Here is a 19,004-nt window from a genome sequence, read left to right on the forward strand (position 1 = left end):
TCTGCTTCAGCAAGAACCAATAGAGAGCCTGAGATAGTTTAAACATAGAGGTATGAGAGCTGTTCGTTTGGAACAGATTGATATGTGAGTGCAGGGGTCAGTATGTGCTTTCAGTGTTTGGTAGAGAACAGCAGCCATCACAAATTTAGTTTTATGATAGTGATGCTTCAGCCTGGCTTCCATCTTACCACCACACTGAAACTACCCTGAGCAAGCTCACTGATTTGTCAGTCTCTATTTTGCTGGACCTCTCTACTGCACAACTGACCACTTTATTCCTGAAATATTCTGTTAGGACACTACTCTCTCCTGAGCCTCCTCTCCATTGCCTGGTCCTTCCTGGACTCCTTTTTGGGGTCCTCCTCTTCTTCCCAGCCCTCAAATGCTCATGTCCCCAGTGTTCCACCAGCTTTGTACTAAGTAGCCTCATCTCACTGTCACAGATGTCTCAAACTCTATAGGTTCGAAACAAAATTCATTATCTTCTCCCTCAAATCTGCTTGTCTTGCTGTCTTCCCATTGTCTGTTTCACACTATCACTCATTATCTAGTTACTCAAGTCAAACTCCAAGACCATCAGAATTCTTCTGTCGTCCCTTTTGTTCCTTACTTCTGATCACAAAGTCTTGTTGACTTCTTTTCCCCCTTCTAAATGATTAGAGTCCTTCCCATAATGGCCCTGCTCTAGTTCTGTCCTTCTCACACACAGATCTAATTTTCCAATAATGACTCTTGTCCCATTTTGCCTACCTCAGTTCATTCTTTACTGCCACCAGACTGATCTTTTTAAGACTATTTTTCTCCTTTGCTTAGTCTTTCCATGGCTTTTTACATGCATCCATGCTTCTCAGTCTTGTCATTCATATACCATCTTTGCTGACTTGCCATATTATTTTTTTTGGTGTTTTTCTTTAAATTGGCTTTAAAGCTTTATACTTTTCAAATGTAGCCTGCCCCTACAGTAAACAATGAAATCTCAGACTTGTGCTAGATGCATTTTTCTAATACATTTTCATTTTAATAGTTTTATATTTTGGTATTTGATCTTCAACCACTGGTCGTATGTGTTCCATGCTTAACAACCAGTAAGACAGATCCTCTATAATTTGGCCCTCTTCTACCTCTTTAGACTTCTCTCCATCCACATTCCACCTCATTTGTGTTGTAACTGGGGTTGTGGGCACTTGACCTAGGCTCCATCAACAGAAACACCCACCCTAAACCTTGTCTTGACATTCTGGAAGAAGGGGCAATAAAGAATTCATTCTGTGATGGGCAGTTGTGGCGGCAGTTCTAGCAGTAGCTTCTGTCCAGTGTCAGTGGGGTCAGCCATGCAAACTGCAGTGCTTCCTTTTCCTAGTAGTGGAGGAGACAGCAGCAGTGGTATCTTCACTGGACCAATCTGCAATGTGACTTTTGGGGCCATTATTTCTGGCAATGTGACCTTTAAACCACATTTTGGTCCTCTTAAGATGATTCTGGGAGTTACCCAAATTGAAAAAACTGCTTTTCTTTAAATTAGCTAGAACGGTTTCTGTTGCTTGCAGCTTAAAGATCCTGACTGATAAATCAGTTTACAAATTCCAGTGAGAAATTACCATGTGGATTGGAATATGCAAAGCCCTCTCTCCCCAGGCCCTTGATAATAAATTCTTATTCTTTTGTTTGCTTTTTTGCCCCTAGTACTTGACACAATCTTTTTGTATGTTAATACAACTCATTAGGTTATGCTTTCTTTGGTCTTTTGTTAATCTAGGAGTATGTTTTAGTCCCTTTGGATTTTAGCAACTCCTTGTTCTCTTGGTGTTGATTTTTGAACTATCATGTTCCTTAATACAACTTCTGAAATAGCAGCCTAAAGCCTTTTTTTTTTTTTTTTAAATTTTTTGGTCACACCACAGGGCATGTGGGATCTTTGTTCACTGACCAGGGATCGAACCCACACCCCCTACATTGGAAGCGCGGAGTCTTAACCACTGGATCGCCAGGGCAGTCCCAAGCCTAAAGCTTTAATTTAAAACCTCTTCAAGTTCTAGGCATGCCTGACTATAGTAAACAGACCTACCTTAATGTGTTACTGGGACTTAATTTCACTTTCAATGTTCTATATCTTAAGCACGGTGGAGGTTACAGGACTGCATATATCTGCCAAAACTCATTGCACTTAAAGTGTCAATTAATATAAAGTATGCATTAAAGCTGTTTAAACATTTTCAGGTTTATTTTTTCTTAGCAGCTTTCAGTCACTAAAAACTATAACAAGTTCATTGTTTGTATATATTCAAAAAATTTGAGCACTACTAAGCTTTAGGTACTAGGAATACAATAGTGAACAAAACAGAAATACCTGTTATCATGGAACTCTCATTCTAATGAGAGGTGGTTGGAAGCAGATATAAGTAAAACATACAGTATGTCAGATGTAATGAGCGCTATAGAATAAATGAAAGCAAGGGATGGGGAGATAGGGTAAGCACTGCAGATGTAGGTAGGAGGTCTCACTGAGAAGGGGTCATGTGAGCAGACCTTTGGGAGGTAAGGAAAGGAACCATGTGCATATCTGGGAGAAAAGCATTTCAGGAAGAGGGTAAGTGCAGTAAGTAAAGTGCAAAGACCCTGAGATAGAAAAGTGCCTGGAATGTTCAGGGAACAAAAAGCTGTTCCTGAGGTCTTGCCAGTGGTTGTCATGTGGGAAGGGGAGGGCCTTTCTACACTCTTATCTCCAGTTTTTCAAGAAAAGCCAGAAATCTGGGTTCTTATGGGAGATTTAAGAAAAATGTGATATTCATAAAATGGAGTATTGAGCCATAAAAAGGAATGAATTGCTAGTTCATGCTACAAAATGGATACACTTTGAAAGCATTATACTGAGTGAAAGAATGCAGAAGACCACATATTGTATGAATCCATTTATATGAAATGTCCAGAATAGGCAAATCCATATAGAAAGTGATTAGTGGTTCCCAGGGGCTGGGGGGAGAGGGAATGGGGAGTGACCGCTAATGGGTACTGGTTTCTTTCTGGAGTGTGATAAAGCTTTTCTGGAATTAGTAATTTGCTAATGCCTTGGCAAAAGCATACATCACTGATGAACCTGAATATAGGCAAATCTATTATAGATGTTATTGGGATTTGGCAAATTTCAATATAACCATATCTTTCCTGCTTAGAAGAAGGCAGCAAAGAATTTAACTTACATCTTATATTTCAAAGTTGTTTGATACCTAACATTTACTATGTTCTAGGCACTGTGCTAGGTTCTTGCTATTATGTGATTTTTTTTTTTTAAACAAGTTTGGGATTATCCATGCATTTTATTATTTTTTTAAAAAATATTTGTTTATTTATTTTGTTGCACCGGGTCTTAGTTGCAGCAGTTGGGCTCCTAAGTTGCGGCTCAAGCGCTCCTTAGTTGGGGTTCACCAGCTCCTTAGTTGTGGCATGCTAACTCTTAGTTGTGGCATGCATGTGGGACCTAGTTCCCTGACCAGGGATCGAACCCTGGCCCCCTGAATTGGGAGTGTGGAGTCTTATCCACTGCACCACCAGGGAAGTCCCTATTATGTGATTCTTAATCTTAAGAGCAAATTATGACACCCATTAGGATGGCTAGCATCAAAAAAACCCCAAAATAAGAAGTGTTGGTGAGGATATGGAGATATCAGAACCCTTGTGCACTGCTGGTGGGAACATAAAATCATACAGATACTGCGGAAAACAGTATGGAGTTTTCTCAAAGTTAAAAATAGTTACTAGATGATCTACAAATTCTACTCTGGGCATATATCCAAAAGAATTGAAAAGTAGGGTTTCGAAGAGATATCTGTGCACCCATATTCATAGCAGCGTTATTCACAATAGCCAAAAGGTGGAAGCAACCCAAGCGTCCATTGATGGATGAATGGATAAGCAAAATGTGGTACAAACATACAATAGAATATTAGCATTAAAAAGGAAAATGACATATGCTATAACATGGTGATCCTTGAGAACATTATGTTAAGGGATATAAGCCAGTTGCAAAAAGACATACTGTATGATTCCACTTATGAGGTACCTAGATTAGTCAAATTCATAGGGGCAAAGTAGAATGGTGGTTCAGGGACTGGGGGAAGAGGAATGGAGACAGATGGTTTAATGGGTAAAGAATTTCAGTTTTGCAAGAAAGTGTTCTGGAGATGGGTGGTGGTGATGGTTATGCAACAATGTGAATGTACTTAATGCCACCTCATGGTTAAGACGGTTATTTTTATGTATATTTTACCACAATTTAAAATTAAAAAGGAAACACTTAAAATAAGTTAGAATAGAATATTCTAAGAACAAGGAAAGTCACTTGAGGTTTTAACTTCTTAGGGACATAATGCTGTAGGCTTGAAAATTTTTTTCAACTTGTTATTTAGCACACTGTTCTATAAATAAAAGCTGAGAATGGAAAAAAGTAAAGTATGGCCTGAAGGTCATACAGTCAGCAGTAGAATCAGCAGTAGAAGTAGTTGAGAACCTCATTTCTTACCGTATACAATCTAGCCCCTCAATTGGTGCAGTCAGCTGCCTTCTCAGCTCTTACCATGGTTGAAGAAACTGAGTGGCACCATCGTAAAGGTAGGGTCTCCAACTTCTTCCAAAAATCCTGTTTCTCATGATGGCTATTTGAAATCTGTACCCATAATCGTCCTGTTTTTCCAACTCAGGTATGAACTCCCTAACTTCTAGCTCTTCTCCCCATCATCCCCCAGTTAGTTGTATCAACAAAGATGCTATTACACTGTCCTCAGAGGATGAGGTATCCAGTCCTTCCTGTATTAGGTAGGTACAATTGCACGTGATAAGAGCCCCAAATAAGCGGTTTAAGAAAAATAGTTCACTCTCTAGGAAATAGTCTAGAGAGAAGTCCAGAACTGGTTTGGAGGCTCAGTTCCTTGAAGTTCAGTTCCTAGATTCTTATCTTGCTGCACTACCAGCAAGGCCTCTATCTAATGGTCCCAGATGGCTGTGGCCTCATTTCTGGCAGCAGGATGGGAAAATAAACCAACAAGCGGGCGAAGGGAGAACTTGTGCTTTCCCTTAAGGAAAATTCCCAGGACACTACTGCAGGATACCTCTGCTTATCCTTTTGGCTCCAGTGGGTCACATGGCCACAGCTAGTTGGAAGGGAAGATGGTGAATTTAGTCTCTTCTAAGGGGTCGTGCCCCAGCTAAAATCCTCTGTGGAGGAAGGGAAGAGCAGATATTGGACAAGTGGCTGTGAGCCACACCATCTCCCTGTGCTTTAGATCCCATCCCTTCCTGGCTCCTGAGGGTTCTTGTTCCAGCACTTAGCCCTTCTCTCCCCTTGTTTCTCAGCGTCTCTCTACTAACCTGTCCCTTCAGTAAGTAAGTGCAAATCTTGCCCACCTCCCATCCCCCTCTGCCGTATGTAGCCTTCTAGCTCTTGTCCAGTTATTTTGTTTCTCTTCAGAAACAAAATAACTGGCTTCCCCACTGCCTTTTCACAGGTCAACTTGCTATAATCAGGGGTCCTGGGCCATCATTGCAACGAAACTGGTTTTGCTGAGGTCTCTGACCTCCTACTTTTTAATATGGTGGACCCTGCAATATTCACATTCGACACTATTAACCATCTTATTGAAACTGCTACCACTCTCTTCTGATTTTAACTCTTCAGGTTCCTTTGCTAGACCCTCTGCTGCCTACCCCTTACATTTTAGTATTCCTCAGGGTTCTGTCCTTGACCCTCTGCTTTATGCTGTCTCAGTTGGCAATTTGTCCATTTCCACAGCCTTCCTGTTACCTGTATGCTGATGCCTCCAGAGCTTTATCTCCAACACTTATTCCCCCTCCCTCCCAGCTCCAAACCTGTATACCAGCTGGCTTCCATGTATCTTCTTAACTTTTTATTACAGGAGTGTTCAAACATAAGAAAAGTAGAGACGGTAACATAATGAATTTGATAGCTATCACCTAGCATCAATTATCTATACCTGGCAAGGTTTCTCACCCCACCTCCATACCTTTTGAAGCAAATCACAGACATCATTTTGTTTCATCTGCAGATATTTCATTATATGTCTTCAAAATACAAGAATGCTTTAAAACCTAACTACAATATCATTATCACACCTAAAGTAAATATCAAATACCAGTATTGTGGAAATATAATTTAAAAATATCTCCCATCTGAGAACCTATCCACAAAGGTGGTAGAGAAGGAAAACAGTTTATTATTGAATAAGCATTAAATCGGGCGATCTGATAAAAGACTGCAAAGACAAATCTTACTCTTTTCTATAGCCAAGCAGGTGCAACACAATCCATGTTTTCGAGATTAATAACTAGTCCTCCAGTTAGAGGACTTTGATAGTTGACCTTTTGTCACATGTAGCTCATCCTAACTTTATCATGGAAATTGGAGTGATTACCGGTTAGCTGATTGGCTTTATCTGGACAGGAAACAAACTTCTCATATCTTAAAGGGGGGGGATAGTTTTTTGGCAAATTGAAGCAAGGGGCCCACCACTCATACCCATAGAACTGGGAGGTTGGGGCCCTAGATGTTTGTATTTCAAAAAATGGTTCCTGGGCTTCCCTGGTGGCGCAGTGGTTGAGAGTCTGCCTGCCAATGCAGGGGACGTGGGTTCAAGCCCTGGTCTGGGAAGATCCCACATGCCGCGGAGCAACTGGGCCCGTGAGCCACAACTACTGAGCCTGCGCGTCTGGAGCCTGTGCTCCGCAACAAGAGAGGCCGCGATGGTGAGAGGCCCGCGCACCGCGATGAAGAGTGGCCCCCACTTGCCGCAACTACAGAAAGCCCTTGCACAGAAACGAAGACCCAATACAGCTAAAAATAATAAAATTAAAAATAAAAATTAAAAAAAAAAGACTCAGTGCTTTCACTGCTGTGGCCTGGGTTCAGTCCCTGGTCAGGGAACTAAGATCACACACACACACACACAAATGGTTCCCAAGTCCTTGAGGAAACATTCCTGGGTTGTGAGGCCTATTTAGTCATTATAAAGATTACATACATGTGAAAAGGACAGAGAAAGAAATTCTGAAACACAAGGGAGAAGTTTTTACCCTTATTTTCAACAGAGATAATTAAGTCTTTTTTCAACTTGTATCTGCCCTTACACCAGTTAATGTTCACATTGCCCGACTGATTTACACTTTTTGTGTTTATCTTTTTACAGTTTGAGTTTGGATCCAAATAAGGTCTGTATTGTTATCTCGTAAGTCCTTTATAGGTCCCTCCTGTTTTCTTCCTTCTTCCTTGCAGTTGATCTGTAGCAGAAACTAGGTCATTTGTCTGCAGAATCTCTCAGCTTGTATTTTGCAGATCACATCCCTGTGGCATTGTATGACATGTTCTTTGTCCTCTGTATTTCCTTTCTACTGGCTATTGGATCTAGATCCTTGGTCAGATTCAGGTCCAGTTTTTTTTTTTCTGGCGGTTCTGCTTCGTAGGTGGGTGGTATACACTTCCATCAGAAGTGATGTCGTCAGCCATTGAACACTGCCTAGATTTGAGCCATTAACTTGTTTCCACGTATTATCAACAGGATAGTCTCTAACACCCCAATGTCAGAGTATCCAAAACTGAACTTACCATCATCTCCACTCCCTTCCCCTGTGGTTTCTCATCTCTGATGGTAGCAGAGCCAGAAAGCTGGAGGGTAAACCTTCTCTCTCTCCTCCACACCCCTCTAAGTATTGCTGGAATCTTGTCAGTTCTGTCTGTCTTGTCTTTACAGCCCCTCTGGGAGCTGCTCTTCTGCAGGCCAGGCCATTTTCTAGAGGCCACCAGATCACTAGATTAACAGTGCAGATTTTTTTTTTTTTTGTCTGTGTTGGGTCTTCATTGCTTCGCACGGGCTTTTCTCTACTTGCGGTGAGTGGGGGCTACCCTTCGTTGCAGTGCGCAGGCTACTTATTGCAGTGGCTTCTCGTTTCGGAGCACGGGTTCTAGGTGCGCGGGCTTCAGTAGTTGAAGCACGCTGGCTCAGTAGTTGCGGCATGCGGGACAGTGCAGATTTGATTTGTCACCTCCTGACTTGAACCTTAGTAGCTCCCTGCTGCATTTAGGACCTGGGCCCTGCCCCCTCCTCCTTCCTCATCTCTCTGCAGTCCTCCCGATGGACCCTGGGCATTGTTCTGTAGGGTTGAAGGTATGTGCTTCTGCTTGGCAAGCCTTTGCCCCTTCATTCCTGGCTAAAACCTTCAGGATTCAGGCACTGATTCTTCTGATAAGTCCCCTTGGCTCATCCTGGGTCTGAGTCAGCACCTTCCCCTGTTCCCATCACACCCTGTGCACAGCTGCATCATCGCAGTTTGCACCGGCCTGTGCTTTCCCTGCCTGTCTTCTGACCAGGCTGTGAGCTCCCTGAAGGCTGCAACCAGGTGCACAGTCAGCACACAGTTAGCGTTTGTTGAAGGACGAAATGGGGCAAAGCATCCGGGCTTTCTCCTGGAACTTCATTCACATCGTGATCCGTGGGATTTTCCCGGATCACTATTTCCTTACTCTCAAAATGGTTTGTTCCTCAGAAGCCCCCTGGTTTCCCAGATTTTAAAAATGTTTAAATTGAATAACTGTCATATATCAAATTTTAAACTCTTACAAGGTGTTGGGCTACCAGTTGATGAATTTAGTCAAGCTAAGTGTTGGTAAGTGGCGATGGCTAGTTTTTGCCTCCTTTTTTGAAACATACTTATGCCAGGACCTAAGTAGCTAATGATGACTGCTTCAAGGCTGACCTCTAGTTGCTTTAGAAAGGAGTGGCGTTACTCCTTTAATATCCAAAATAGCACATTCAGAGGCCTAGAACCTAAGGGGATTACTGTGGTTGGTTTAAATAATTTAATCCTTGAATAAATTTACTTGTTCCTCTCTATTAATGACCAAGCTCTCTCTTTTTTAAAAATAAGTTTATTTATTTATTTATTTTTATTTTTGGCTGCATTGGGTCTTCGTTGCTGTGCGTGGGCTTTCTCTAGCTGAAGCGAGCGGGGGCTACTCTCCGTTGCAGTGCGGGGGCTTCTCTTGTTGCAGAGCACGGGCTCTAGGCTCGCAGGCTTCAGTAGTTGTGGCATGTGGGCTCGGTAGTTGTGGCTCGCAGGCTCTAGAGCGCAGGCTCAGTAGTTGTGGCGCATGGGCTTAGTTGCTCCATGGCACGTGGGATCTTCCTGGACCAGGGCTCGAACCCGTGTCCCCTGCATTGGCAGGCAGATTCTTAACCACTGCGCCACCAGGGAAGTTCCCCAAGCTCTCTTAATAGTGAGGGTGTATTCCTATAATAGGTGTGGTAATGCTAGGATTTGAAGAGAAGAAAGCATCTTTTTGGCCCCCTCCTCCACCCCAAGAAGCCAGAACCACAGAATAGGAAAAGAAGTAGAAAATACCTTCCTGTGTGACCTGAGAACTGAGTCACAGCAGGGTGTGGCATTGTGGTTAGGGCTTTCAGAGAATTGGTGTTTCAAGTGAAATCGCCATGCCTTTATATTCTTTTATAGGGAAGGTAGAAAATTTGAACTGTGTGTGACAGCTGGGCTCCTTAGGAGCTATTTCAATGAGAAATCAGTGGGCCTGTGTATGTTTGCTACTTCTCACCAAAAACTCTTGTTCTTATCCAAATGACATAATCGTATTGCAAACAAGTTTTGGGAAGTCTTAGATTACACCATCTATTGGAAAGAAAAGGGTAGGGTGGGGAGAAAAACCACAGAGATGCCTCATGTAGTTGAACTAATAATGTAACCCCTAGCCCGTGTAGGGCTTTTCCTTGTTATCTCATTTCAATCCTTGTAACGGACTGTGTGAGGTGGGACAAACTTAGAGACTGAACTTGGTTGGAGATCTTGACTTTTCTGGGAAGTTAGGGACCAAAGGACAGGGATTCTTTCCTTCATGTCTGTTGTGGCCACTTGACCCACTGTGGCCACCCCATCTCCTGTGCGCTCTGCTTTCAGCCTGGAGTAGCGTGGAATGTGGTGTCTGGTTTGTTGAGGTTCCTTGTGAAACTCACCAGGATGCTAGCCCAGGTATGGGTCAGGGAGCTACACATCTGGACTGGTTAACTGGCAGAGCTGTAGTCACTAGCCCTTTAAATCCTTTCTGGAACAAGGTGGAGCATCAAGAATTTAAAGAAGAAGAAAGATCACATATTCTGAAAAGCAATATTTTAGCCCCAGGGATTGTCGCTGTCTCTTCCTGTGGTTAGATATTGGAGTAGCTTGAAGTTTTGTCAGCATGTTAACAACAGATCTTTTTCTCAGAGAAGCTTAACAGTCTTGTTCTGAACGAGGGAAAGCGGTTATGTCGCAGTGACCCGTAAAGCCACAGGAACCCTCCTCTTACCTCTGCCCCCGCCTGTGCTGGAACCAGGCTGTCAGGGTGCCGTCAGCTGATAGTCTGCCCAAGAAAGCCTAAGTTGGCTCACCATGGTCTTGGAGGTGCTTGGAGGGTTGACATGAGTTGGGTTCAGAGGGGCATACATTACTAAGCCTACCCTCAGCAAGTGGTACACTGTTCTTCGAGAAGTTCGGATGTGGCTGGAGAACCAATTAGCAGGAAACATAAATGGTGCTGCAAGTCATCTCAGTTACATGTCTTGAGCCAAACTTTTGGGCTTGTTTTGTATTGGGATTTTTTACTCAAGGATCACATTCATGCAAAGGCATCTATTAACATCACGTCTGTATCAGCTGATCTTGAGGTGAACTCCGACAGATGTTAGATGGCCATGTCTGAAGTGACTGGCCTGGATGCCCGAGGTCACCTTCCATCCTCGAGCCCCTAGTGCCACTGTCCTTGGTCTTCCTCATCCATGGTCTTCACTGCCTCTGAGAACACCTCCTGTTGAACAGGAGAACAGAGTGGGGAGGAAGCGGGTGTCGAGAGGGTTGGTTGGAGCAGTCTTATGAGGGACTTTGAAGAAGTGAACTAGAACAAATAGGTGTACTTGTGTGATATGATTCTTTCCCTAAAGCACCAAACTTATTTTGGAGGCTGAGTCTAAGGAAGCAAAGAGCTGATTCTTAGATACCCCAGGACACATGGTTCTTGAGGTTGGTTGTACAGCCTCTGGGAGTTAAATGCACTAAACAAAATTCAGACCCTTGCATTTTATTGGTGGTAGCCAAATGAGTTTACCTTATATAACAGTCTCTTCAAAGGTTATTACCCAAATCACATTTTAGGGATAAGAGAAATTCTGCTTACTTCAAATGACCTGAATTAACTGGCATTCCTTTCCTAGTTTAGACTTAGAGTAACACTGCAACTGTTTTCAATAGGCTGGTCTTCCAGGTACAACTTTGAGGTTCTAAGAATTAGCAGATGCCATCCTTTAAAATATTGGGAACTCCCTTTCTGTGGGATGAAATCTGCTGTGTACAATATTTGAGTCTATAACTTTAAGAGCCACCAGTGTTCTCTCAGCACCAAATAAGAACTCAGAGTCTTTGTTTTTCTGCATGTTTCACTGACTTGTTATTCCTGACAAATCATAAACATTCATCCTATTCAAGGACAGTTCAAAAAACTGTACACTAATAGACTCTTTGCTTTTCTCTAAGTCTAATATTCTGCCAGTGAGCTACCTGTGGCTTGGTAGACTCGCCCGTGTGTCAGCCCACCTCAAAACCCACCTCTCTTGACTTGCTGGGAGGCTTGGGAGCAGTTGCAGCTGCCTGTAAGTGGAAGTCAGAGCAGCAGAGAGAATGGGCTACCCTTATGCTATCAAAATGCCTGCTCACTCATTCTTTTGTGAGTCTCTAACCAAAGAAGGATTCAGGCTTGCTCTAAACAGTTGGAGCTATTTAACTTTGCTGAATTTCTTCCTCCAAAGTGTGTGGATAATCATACCAGCAGAGGAAGTAAGGATTAGTAGCTATTGTAAAGCATCTAGCTAGCACTGTGTGGTGTGTGGAGAAAGACAGTTTTGTTCCTTTTCCTTCTTTCCTGTCACTGGCTTCTTTCAAGGATTCACTGGTGATGAGGCCCTGAAATAGAAGTGCTGTCCACAGACGCTGCTAATGTCAGATACGGCTGTTTGGATTTCTTCCAGTTGCATCATTCTGTGGATGCACTTGTGTTCTTGTTCCACTCCAGTGGAACCTAAGAGATTTATCAAGGCCAAAAGTAACAACCGGGCCTAAAACATCAGAGTAGCAGTCCGTGTATTTTTATTACCAGCACTGGGGAGAGAAGCAGTGAGGTGGTGCCAGTGTATACAGAGCTTGACTTTTTCCCACTGCAAATGAAAAATGAGAGCCCTTTCCAGCTGGTTTCAAATCTGTTTGATATGAGAGCTTCCTTGGAAGTTTCAGGTTTATTTCATCCTACAATGCCTTCTAAAAGAGGAAAGAGCAGCAATGAAATATTATGTCTCATCTGATTTAGACTTGCAGATGAGTTGACCTGAAGCACAAAAAGTTTGAGAAAGGGACAGCTCTCTTCAGTATGACAGATATTCCATGTTATAATGTTTGCTTTTTTCACTATTATTCCAAGATTCTTTAAAATTATTGAGACCATTTATCTTTTGAACTAGAAGAACTTGCCATTGCACTCTGCTAAGGTAATTGCTTTATCATTACTCAGTTCATCCTGCTCTTGACAAAAAATTAACCTCCCATCAGCCTCTCTACTCCTCAAAAACCGGCCTACAGGTCATAATTCATGTTCCCTATAACCTCCTTTCACTCCTTTAGCACTCACTGTCCCTAGTCCTTATTGGGAATTTAATGTGGAAATCAAAGAGCAGAGTTGGGAGTCATATAAGGTGGGCCACTCAGGGCCTCTCAAGGTATTGATCCCTTCAGGGGGTCTAGCCCTCAGCTCTGTGGGTCCAGGAACAGAAGTCTTGAAGTGTGCAGAGTTTATCAGGCTTTCAGACCCGGACTCGTGCTAACCATGATGTATAAGCCCAAATGCCCGTGCGTAGTTTCAGTGAGCAAGAGTCCTTCTGGCATCCACTGTCAGGAAGCCCTCTTGCTGGTATGAGGGCAACTGGGAAACTAAGTGAATAAGCAGAAGGCTGTTTGGTGAGCAAGGAATCGGAACCCACCATCCAGGCTGTGAATTAAGCTGGTGATTCACTCCACAGAATTACATGTTTAATGACCAAAATACTTTTATGAAATTCAGTCTCTCTTCCATGGCGAGTGTTGCTATAAGACTATCAAATTCTCTTAAGTTCCCTTTTTAAGCTTTCTGCAGCTTTATTCTGGTAAGTAAATAATAGCCCAGTTTGTACTGTTTTCTGTCGTACTTATCTAAGTCTACATCCTAGATTCCATGACTGGACTTAGTGTTCCCCAAGTTCTATCACTTAACCACCAGGTTGATCACTTTAATTCCCATGTATTTCTTATTGGTCATGGAAGGATTAAATGAGTTAGTCTTCAAAAATTAATATTAACATTATTATTCAATTAGATTATAAACCTTTTCAAATTATACACCTAATATAAAACGCCAGTCAAGCCATGGCGTCTTGCACCTAGAGATGCTGAGATAAACATGGATGTGGAAGTTAAAACATCAAGTATAGGCACTGCCATTCAAATCTGTCCAGCTCAAGACTGTGTTGCAACAATGGCAAGACCTGATATTGACTTGAAAGTTAAAGTTTCATTTCTCTTAAATCTAAAGTGTCCTTCCATATTTTGAGATTTAGTAAAGTACATAGTGATGCTACTCGTGGCTTTTTTCTCTTTAAAAGATTTTAAGAAGATTTTTATAGATGTTTTATTTTTTCTCTTGGTTCTCAGTGTCTTTGGCCTGTTTTCATATTCTCCTAACCTTCAGCACCTTTCCTTCTTATTTAGTCATCCAGATCTTGGTGGTGATCCCTTGGTTGGGTTTATGTTCCAGGCCATTGCTTCTCAAATCTCTACATTCTCTCAGAAGTTTGGCTTTGGATTGAGTTTGGGTTCAAGAGGTAAAGCTCAAACTGTACAATTTATATTCAAGATTGGTCTGTGCTAGTCTTAATACAGATCTTTAATACAAGTCTCTGCAAACATTCAGATGTCTATCCTGTGACCACTTGCCCCTCCCCTCAACATACCTGGATTCTAGTTTGAGAAACAGGCCCGTAAGAATACAATCTATGCTAACGTTCTGTTTGCTCAAATCCTTTGGTAGTGTTGGATTAGTTAGTCCTCACCCTAAATCCAACCATTTTATTGATATAAGTGGTTAAGATTGAAAGACTGGTACTTACACTAAAGATTAACATGTAGTGACTAATGTCGCAATTTGCTGGAATATGTGAACCCCGGGTGGGAACATATTACAGCTTACTGTCAGAATATACCACTAGTTCATTCTGTTCGTCTGTTTTAAAGAGAAGTCTGTGCCTTTACTGGCCGAACAGGCTACTCAAGGTGGATGAAGCAGGAGGAGTGGCTGGCTCTGTGCTTCATAGGCTTGTAGGTGATAGAGAACTCGCCCAGGTAGTGGCCAATAATCTTGGGCTTGGTTTCCACCTGGGTGAAGGTCTTGCACGCCCACCACCTGGGCAGGATGATCTTCAGCACCTACGGCTTCTCTTCGGGCCGTGCCCCCAGGCTGGCCCTGCCCAGGTGCTTTTGCCACAGCCGCAGGGCACTGTGCAGCAGCGGCACTGTGTCCGCGTGTCCAGTGCCTGGTCTAGGTGCTCACCAAAGCGGATGACCTTGCAGAAGGTCCGCTGCTGCTTCTGCTCCACTTCTGCCATCTTGTTGGCTCCTTGGAGAGGACTCTTTTTTTTTTTTTAATTTTATCTATTTAGGCTGCGCCAAGTCTTAGTTGCAGCACGCGGGATCATCGCTGTGGCATGTGGACTCCTTAGTTGCGGCATGCATGCAGAAGCTAGTTCCCCCACCAGGGATCGAACCCGGGCCCCCTGCATTGGGAGTGCGGGGTCTTACCCACTGGACCACCAGGGAAGTACCTTGGAGAGGACTCTTTAGTTCTTAAAGTGTCAGAATCAAGAGGGAATCGTTGAGATGCAAACCAGAGTCAAGAATACACACTTTGCGGCAGACGGCCTGAATTTGGATCCTGATTCTGGCACCTAGCAACTGTGTGACCTTGGGACCTTGCTTCAGTTCCCTCAGCTATAGAATGGCATACTATAGTTGCCTAATAGGATTGCTGTGAGTCTTAAGAATTTCTGTTGAGCAGTTGGAACAGTGTTTGGGATCTTGTAATAACTGTTAAAGCATCCTAAAATTAAGAAATATTTAGGTCCTCAGACTGGCCTTTTTTTTTTAAAAAAAAAGTTTGTAATGTGAAAATTCCTAAGTATGTTTCTTTGTCCTAAATTAACAATACTTAATTTTCTTAAAATCCTGCCAGTTCCTCTCAGTATTTTATTTTCACTCGGTAACTCAGGGATATCTGAGGTCTTACAAATTGCTACCAGTTTTGTGATTGTCAGGTTAAGTTAGTGAACATTTCTGGGCTTTACTTTCTAAAACCCAGCTTCTTTATCTGCAAAATGGTGTTCCTAACAGGATCTACCCCACAGGATTGCTGGGAGGACTGAGAGAATCCTGCCACTGTCATGTGACGTTTTGAGTTACCATGACAATAAGTATGATGTGTACTTTGTCACAGTTATTATTTGTGGCCCAGGCCAGTAAGAGTTGTAATAACATATATTATAATTAATCTTGTCATCCCTGTTTCTAGGCTGCCACCTTAAAGACTTCGGAGACTTGAGTTTTACTCCAGTTCCCAAAGATGATCTCTATAATAACCTGATAGTGAATCCTCGCTCAGTGGGCCTTGCCAACCAGGAACTAGCGGAGGTGGTTAGTAGAGCAGTGTCAGGTGGCTACAGCTGTGTCACCGTGGGAGGAGACCACAGGTAAGCTGGGAGCCAGGGGTGGTGGAGGGGCTGGATTGCCTCAGCCCATCAATTAGCTTCTTTGTCTCAGTTTCCTCATTTAGAGTAAAATACCCTTTTGAATTTTTAGGGTATAATGTGCATAGTATTTTCATGTCTAAGATCATGAACCACTGGAGAAAATATCACGTAGTATAAGGACAAGTTCAGAGTTAAACTAAGCGAAGTTTTTAGACAGTATGTTTCATGCTTATTTCTTGGAAAGCTTTCTTAAAACTGTCTCATGACTTTCATTTTGGTTATTTAGGAGAATTGGAGGGATCTATCGATAGGCTGAATTTGGGCTTTTTTTTTTTTAAAGCATTTCTGCTAATAGGTTTGTTAGAAATGCCCCAATTGGCATGTGAATACATTCTCTACCCTCCACAGTATTGTATTAGCCTCCTTAGGTGGCTAATACATTAGATCCTTCCTCTCACTGAATCAGCATGCACTTTATTGAGCACTGTTCTGATGAGTTCTCCAGCAGTGCTAAGGATTATGGGAAACTTGTGATCTATTAGGATTAAATGAAATAAATACACATGGAATGAAAAAAATATTGAATCCTACATCTCAGAAGGAAGAGATCAGTCTGGGCTAGAGTAGTCAGATTTCACAGGGAAGTGTGATTTGAGCTCAGTAATGAAGATTTTTTTGGTAGAAAGAAAAATGGCATTGAAGCACTAGGAATATCAAGCACTTCATACATATTCTCAGTTAATCCTCAAAATAATGCCATGAGGCAGATACAATTTTATCTAATTCACTGCTGGGTACACTGAGGGACAGAGGTTAGATAACTTACCCAAGGTCTTAGGGCCAGGAAGTAGCAGAGCTGGGATTCAAGTCCACTGTGACCTCTATGGGCAATTAAATTTTCTTCTGAGATCCAATCTAGCAACTTCCCCTGAGGTACTCAGAGAGCTTCTCAGATCACTTAACGGAACTGCAAATGCAGGTAGGTTCCTCATCAGGAATAAAATTTTAAGTAGAATAAGAAATAAGTCACAGGTTCTCTACCGAAATTGATTAAATAACCCAAGGGTGGATCTCTTGTCCCGTAGCTCAGTGCTCAAAGTTCATTTATTGTCTCTCTTCTGGTCAGCATACTATTTGGGGACTGCTTATTATTGTAATTATCATAATCCTTGGTTTTCCTTTTGTTTGTGTCTAGATTGCAGCTCTATCACTGCTCCCTGTTTCCTGTTCAGTGCTAAAACCTAGGCTGTCCGGAAGATTCTAGAAAGGAAGGGATGTGTGTATAACCTGAACAGCTGTTGAATATTTTAAAGGAAGAGGCATTTTTAGGTCACTCAGCTCCCTTTAATGGTACAACATCCACTACTGCTTTAATTGTCAAACCAACTCTGACTTAAACAGGCTAAGATTATTTTCCCTATCTTATAGAAAGGGAAACTGCAGTCTAGATAGGTTAGATGACTTGCCCTATTTCACACATTTCTTCCTAGAAAGACCCCCAATATTCTGACTTAATCCAGTGCTTTTAGCGCCAGACCATGCTATCTCTCGAAAAAGTCCTATGTGGGACATGGAGCTTAAAATGCTACCTCAGACTGTACTGATCAAGAAAGATGACTGTAGTTAGTTCCTAAGATGCTTAAGCTGCATTTCTCATCTATGTCAAATTCTTTGGTACCTAGGAAGCTTGGGCAGCTTTCCAAGCACAATTTCATCAGCTATATTCCTACAGGTCAGACAGCACAGTTGGCTAATGCAAGCGGAGACCAAGGACAAGGAAAGCAAAACCCAGAAACACTTAATGATATTTGCATGCCATGCTAATGTATATAAGATAACAGGGAAATAAACGTCTACTTTATTCAGTGATCTAATGAGGTCTTTAATTGGATTGCCCTGTTAACTTTGATGTCTTTAAAAACTTTGACTTCTTGTTTTAGGAAATATCACATAATCTTTCTAAACAGCTGTAATACTAATTTTTATCCTTAACAAGTTAATATAACTGATTCTTTAAAAGTAATTAGATCTCCCTGGTCTCTCAAGAGGTATTAAGTAGTATTAGTGAGTTGTTACATACAGCCCATATCATTTAACAGGATTTCATCTGTTGAACAAATATTTTGGGTCCTTTTCTGGGCCAAGGCTAATGGATCCAATTAAAGGGATTTGGGGCCAGCAATGACACCTGTCACACTACAAGGATAACCAGCCAGTTGTCAGCTTTGAATCTTTAGAGCCTTCCATTTCTCCCTGTCTCTCTCTCTCTCTCTCTCAAGGCTCATCTTTGGGAATACAGTCCCAGGGACTCTGTCTCATCCAAATCTAGCCTCAATCTAGGGCCCTGACTTTGCCCTGAGGACAAAGTCTGAGCTGTGTTGGCTGAAGATATTTGTTAGTGATGCTTGCTAAGCGGAAGCCCTTTAATATTACTGTGTTTGTTCTTTGCAGCCTGGCAATCGGTACCATTAGTGGGCACGCCCGGCACTGCCCAGACCTTTGTGTGATCTGGGTTGATGCCCATGCTGACATCAATACACCCCTCACCACCTCATCTGGAAATCTCCATGGACAGCCAGTTTCATTTCTCCTCAAAGAACTACAGGACAAGGTTAGTGGGCTGAAATGAAGAGAACGTTGAACAGCTTGCAAGGGTTATCCTGGGGCTTTGAGAGTCTAGTTCGGTAACATTTCTGTGAAGGATGGGTTTATGGTGGCTGTAGTAATGCTTACCACTCCTTCATTTGTTCATCAAACATTATTTTGGACCAGACAGTCTAGATGCTGGGGGCATAAAGATGACTAGGACATGGTCCCTGCTCTTAGGGGGGATCATAATCTCATAATAAAGGAATGTGGTGAGTGGGTAGTAACTCTAGTGATCTGATACACTTACAGCCGGAAGACTTCTTGGTAAGAACCTCCTAAGCCTCACTCTCAGACCCACTGGTCTAGAAGCCAAGTAAAACCATGATTACCTCTAGGTAATCTTTTCCCAGGCTCTTCAGAAGACATGGGAGACCATGCTAGGCATAGACTAGAATCTGTGTATCCCTCCCCTCAGTGAGGGACCAAGTTACAGCAGGACAGTACAAAGGTTATTCACTAGGCAGAATTCACATTTTGGCTGTTGGGGACTTG

General features: G+C 42.4%; 1 protein-coding gene across 2 annotated transcripts in view; it reads left to right on the forward strand.

The window, feature by feature from the left end:
* ARG2 (arginase 2) overlaps positions 1-19,004 on the forward strand; it is a 27,784-nt gene that overhangs the window by 4,059 nt on the left and 4,721 nt on the right. For both annotated transcript variants that reach the window (XM_059914482.1, XM_059914483.1), the window contains exons 3-4: positions 15,686-15,863; positions 18,315-18,474. In XM_059914482.1, the coding sequence (XP_059770465.1) occupies positions 15,686-15,863; positions 18,315-18,474 (338 nt within the window). The remainder of the gene's footprint in view (positions 1-15,685; positions 15,864-18,314; positions 18,475-19,004) is intronic.

The sequence above is a fragment of the Balaenoptera ricei genome, chromosome 2, assembly GCF_028023285.1.
Source record: "Balaenoptera ricei isolate mBalRic1 chromosome 2, mBalRic1.hap2, whole genome shotgun sequence".
NCBI classification, from domain to species: domain Eukaryota; kingdom Metazoa; phylum Chordata; class Mammalia; order Artiodactyla; family Balaenopteridae; genus Balaenoptera; species Balaenoptera ricei.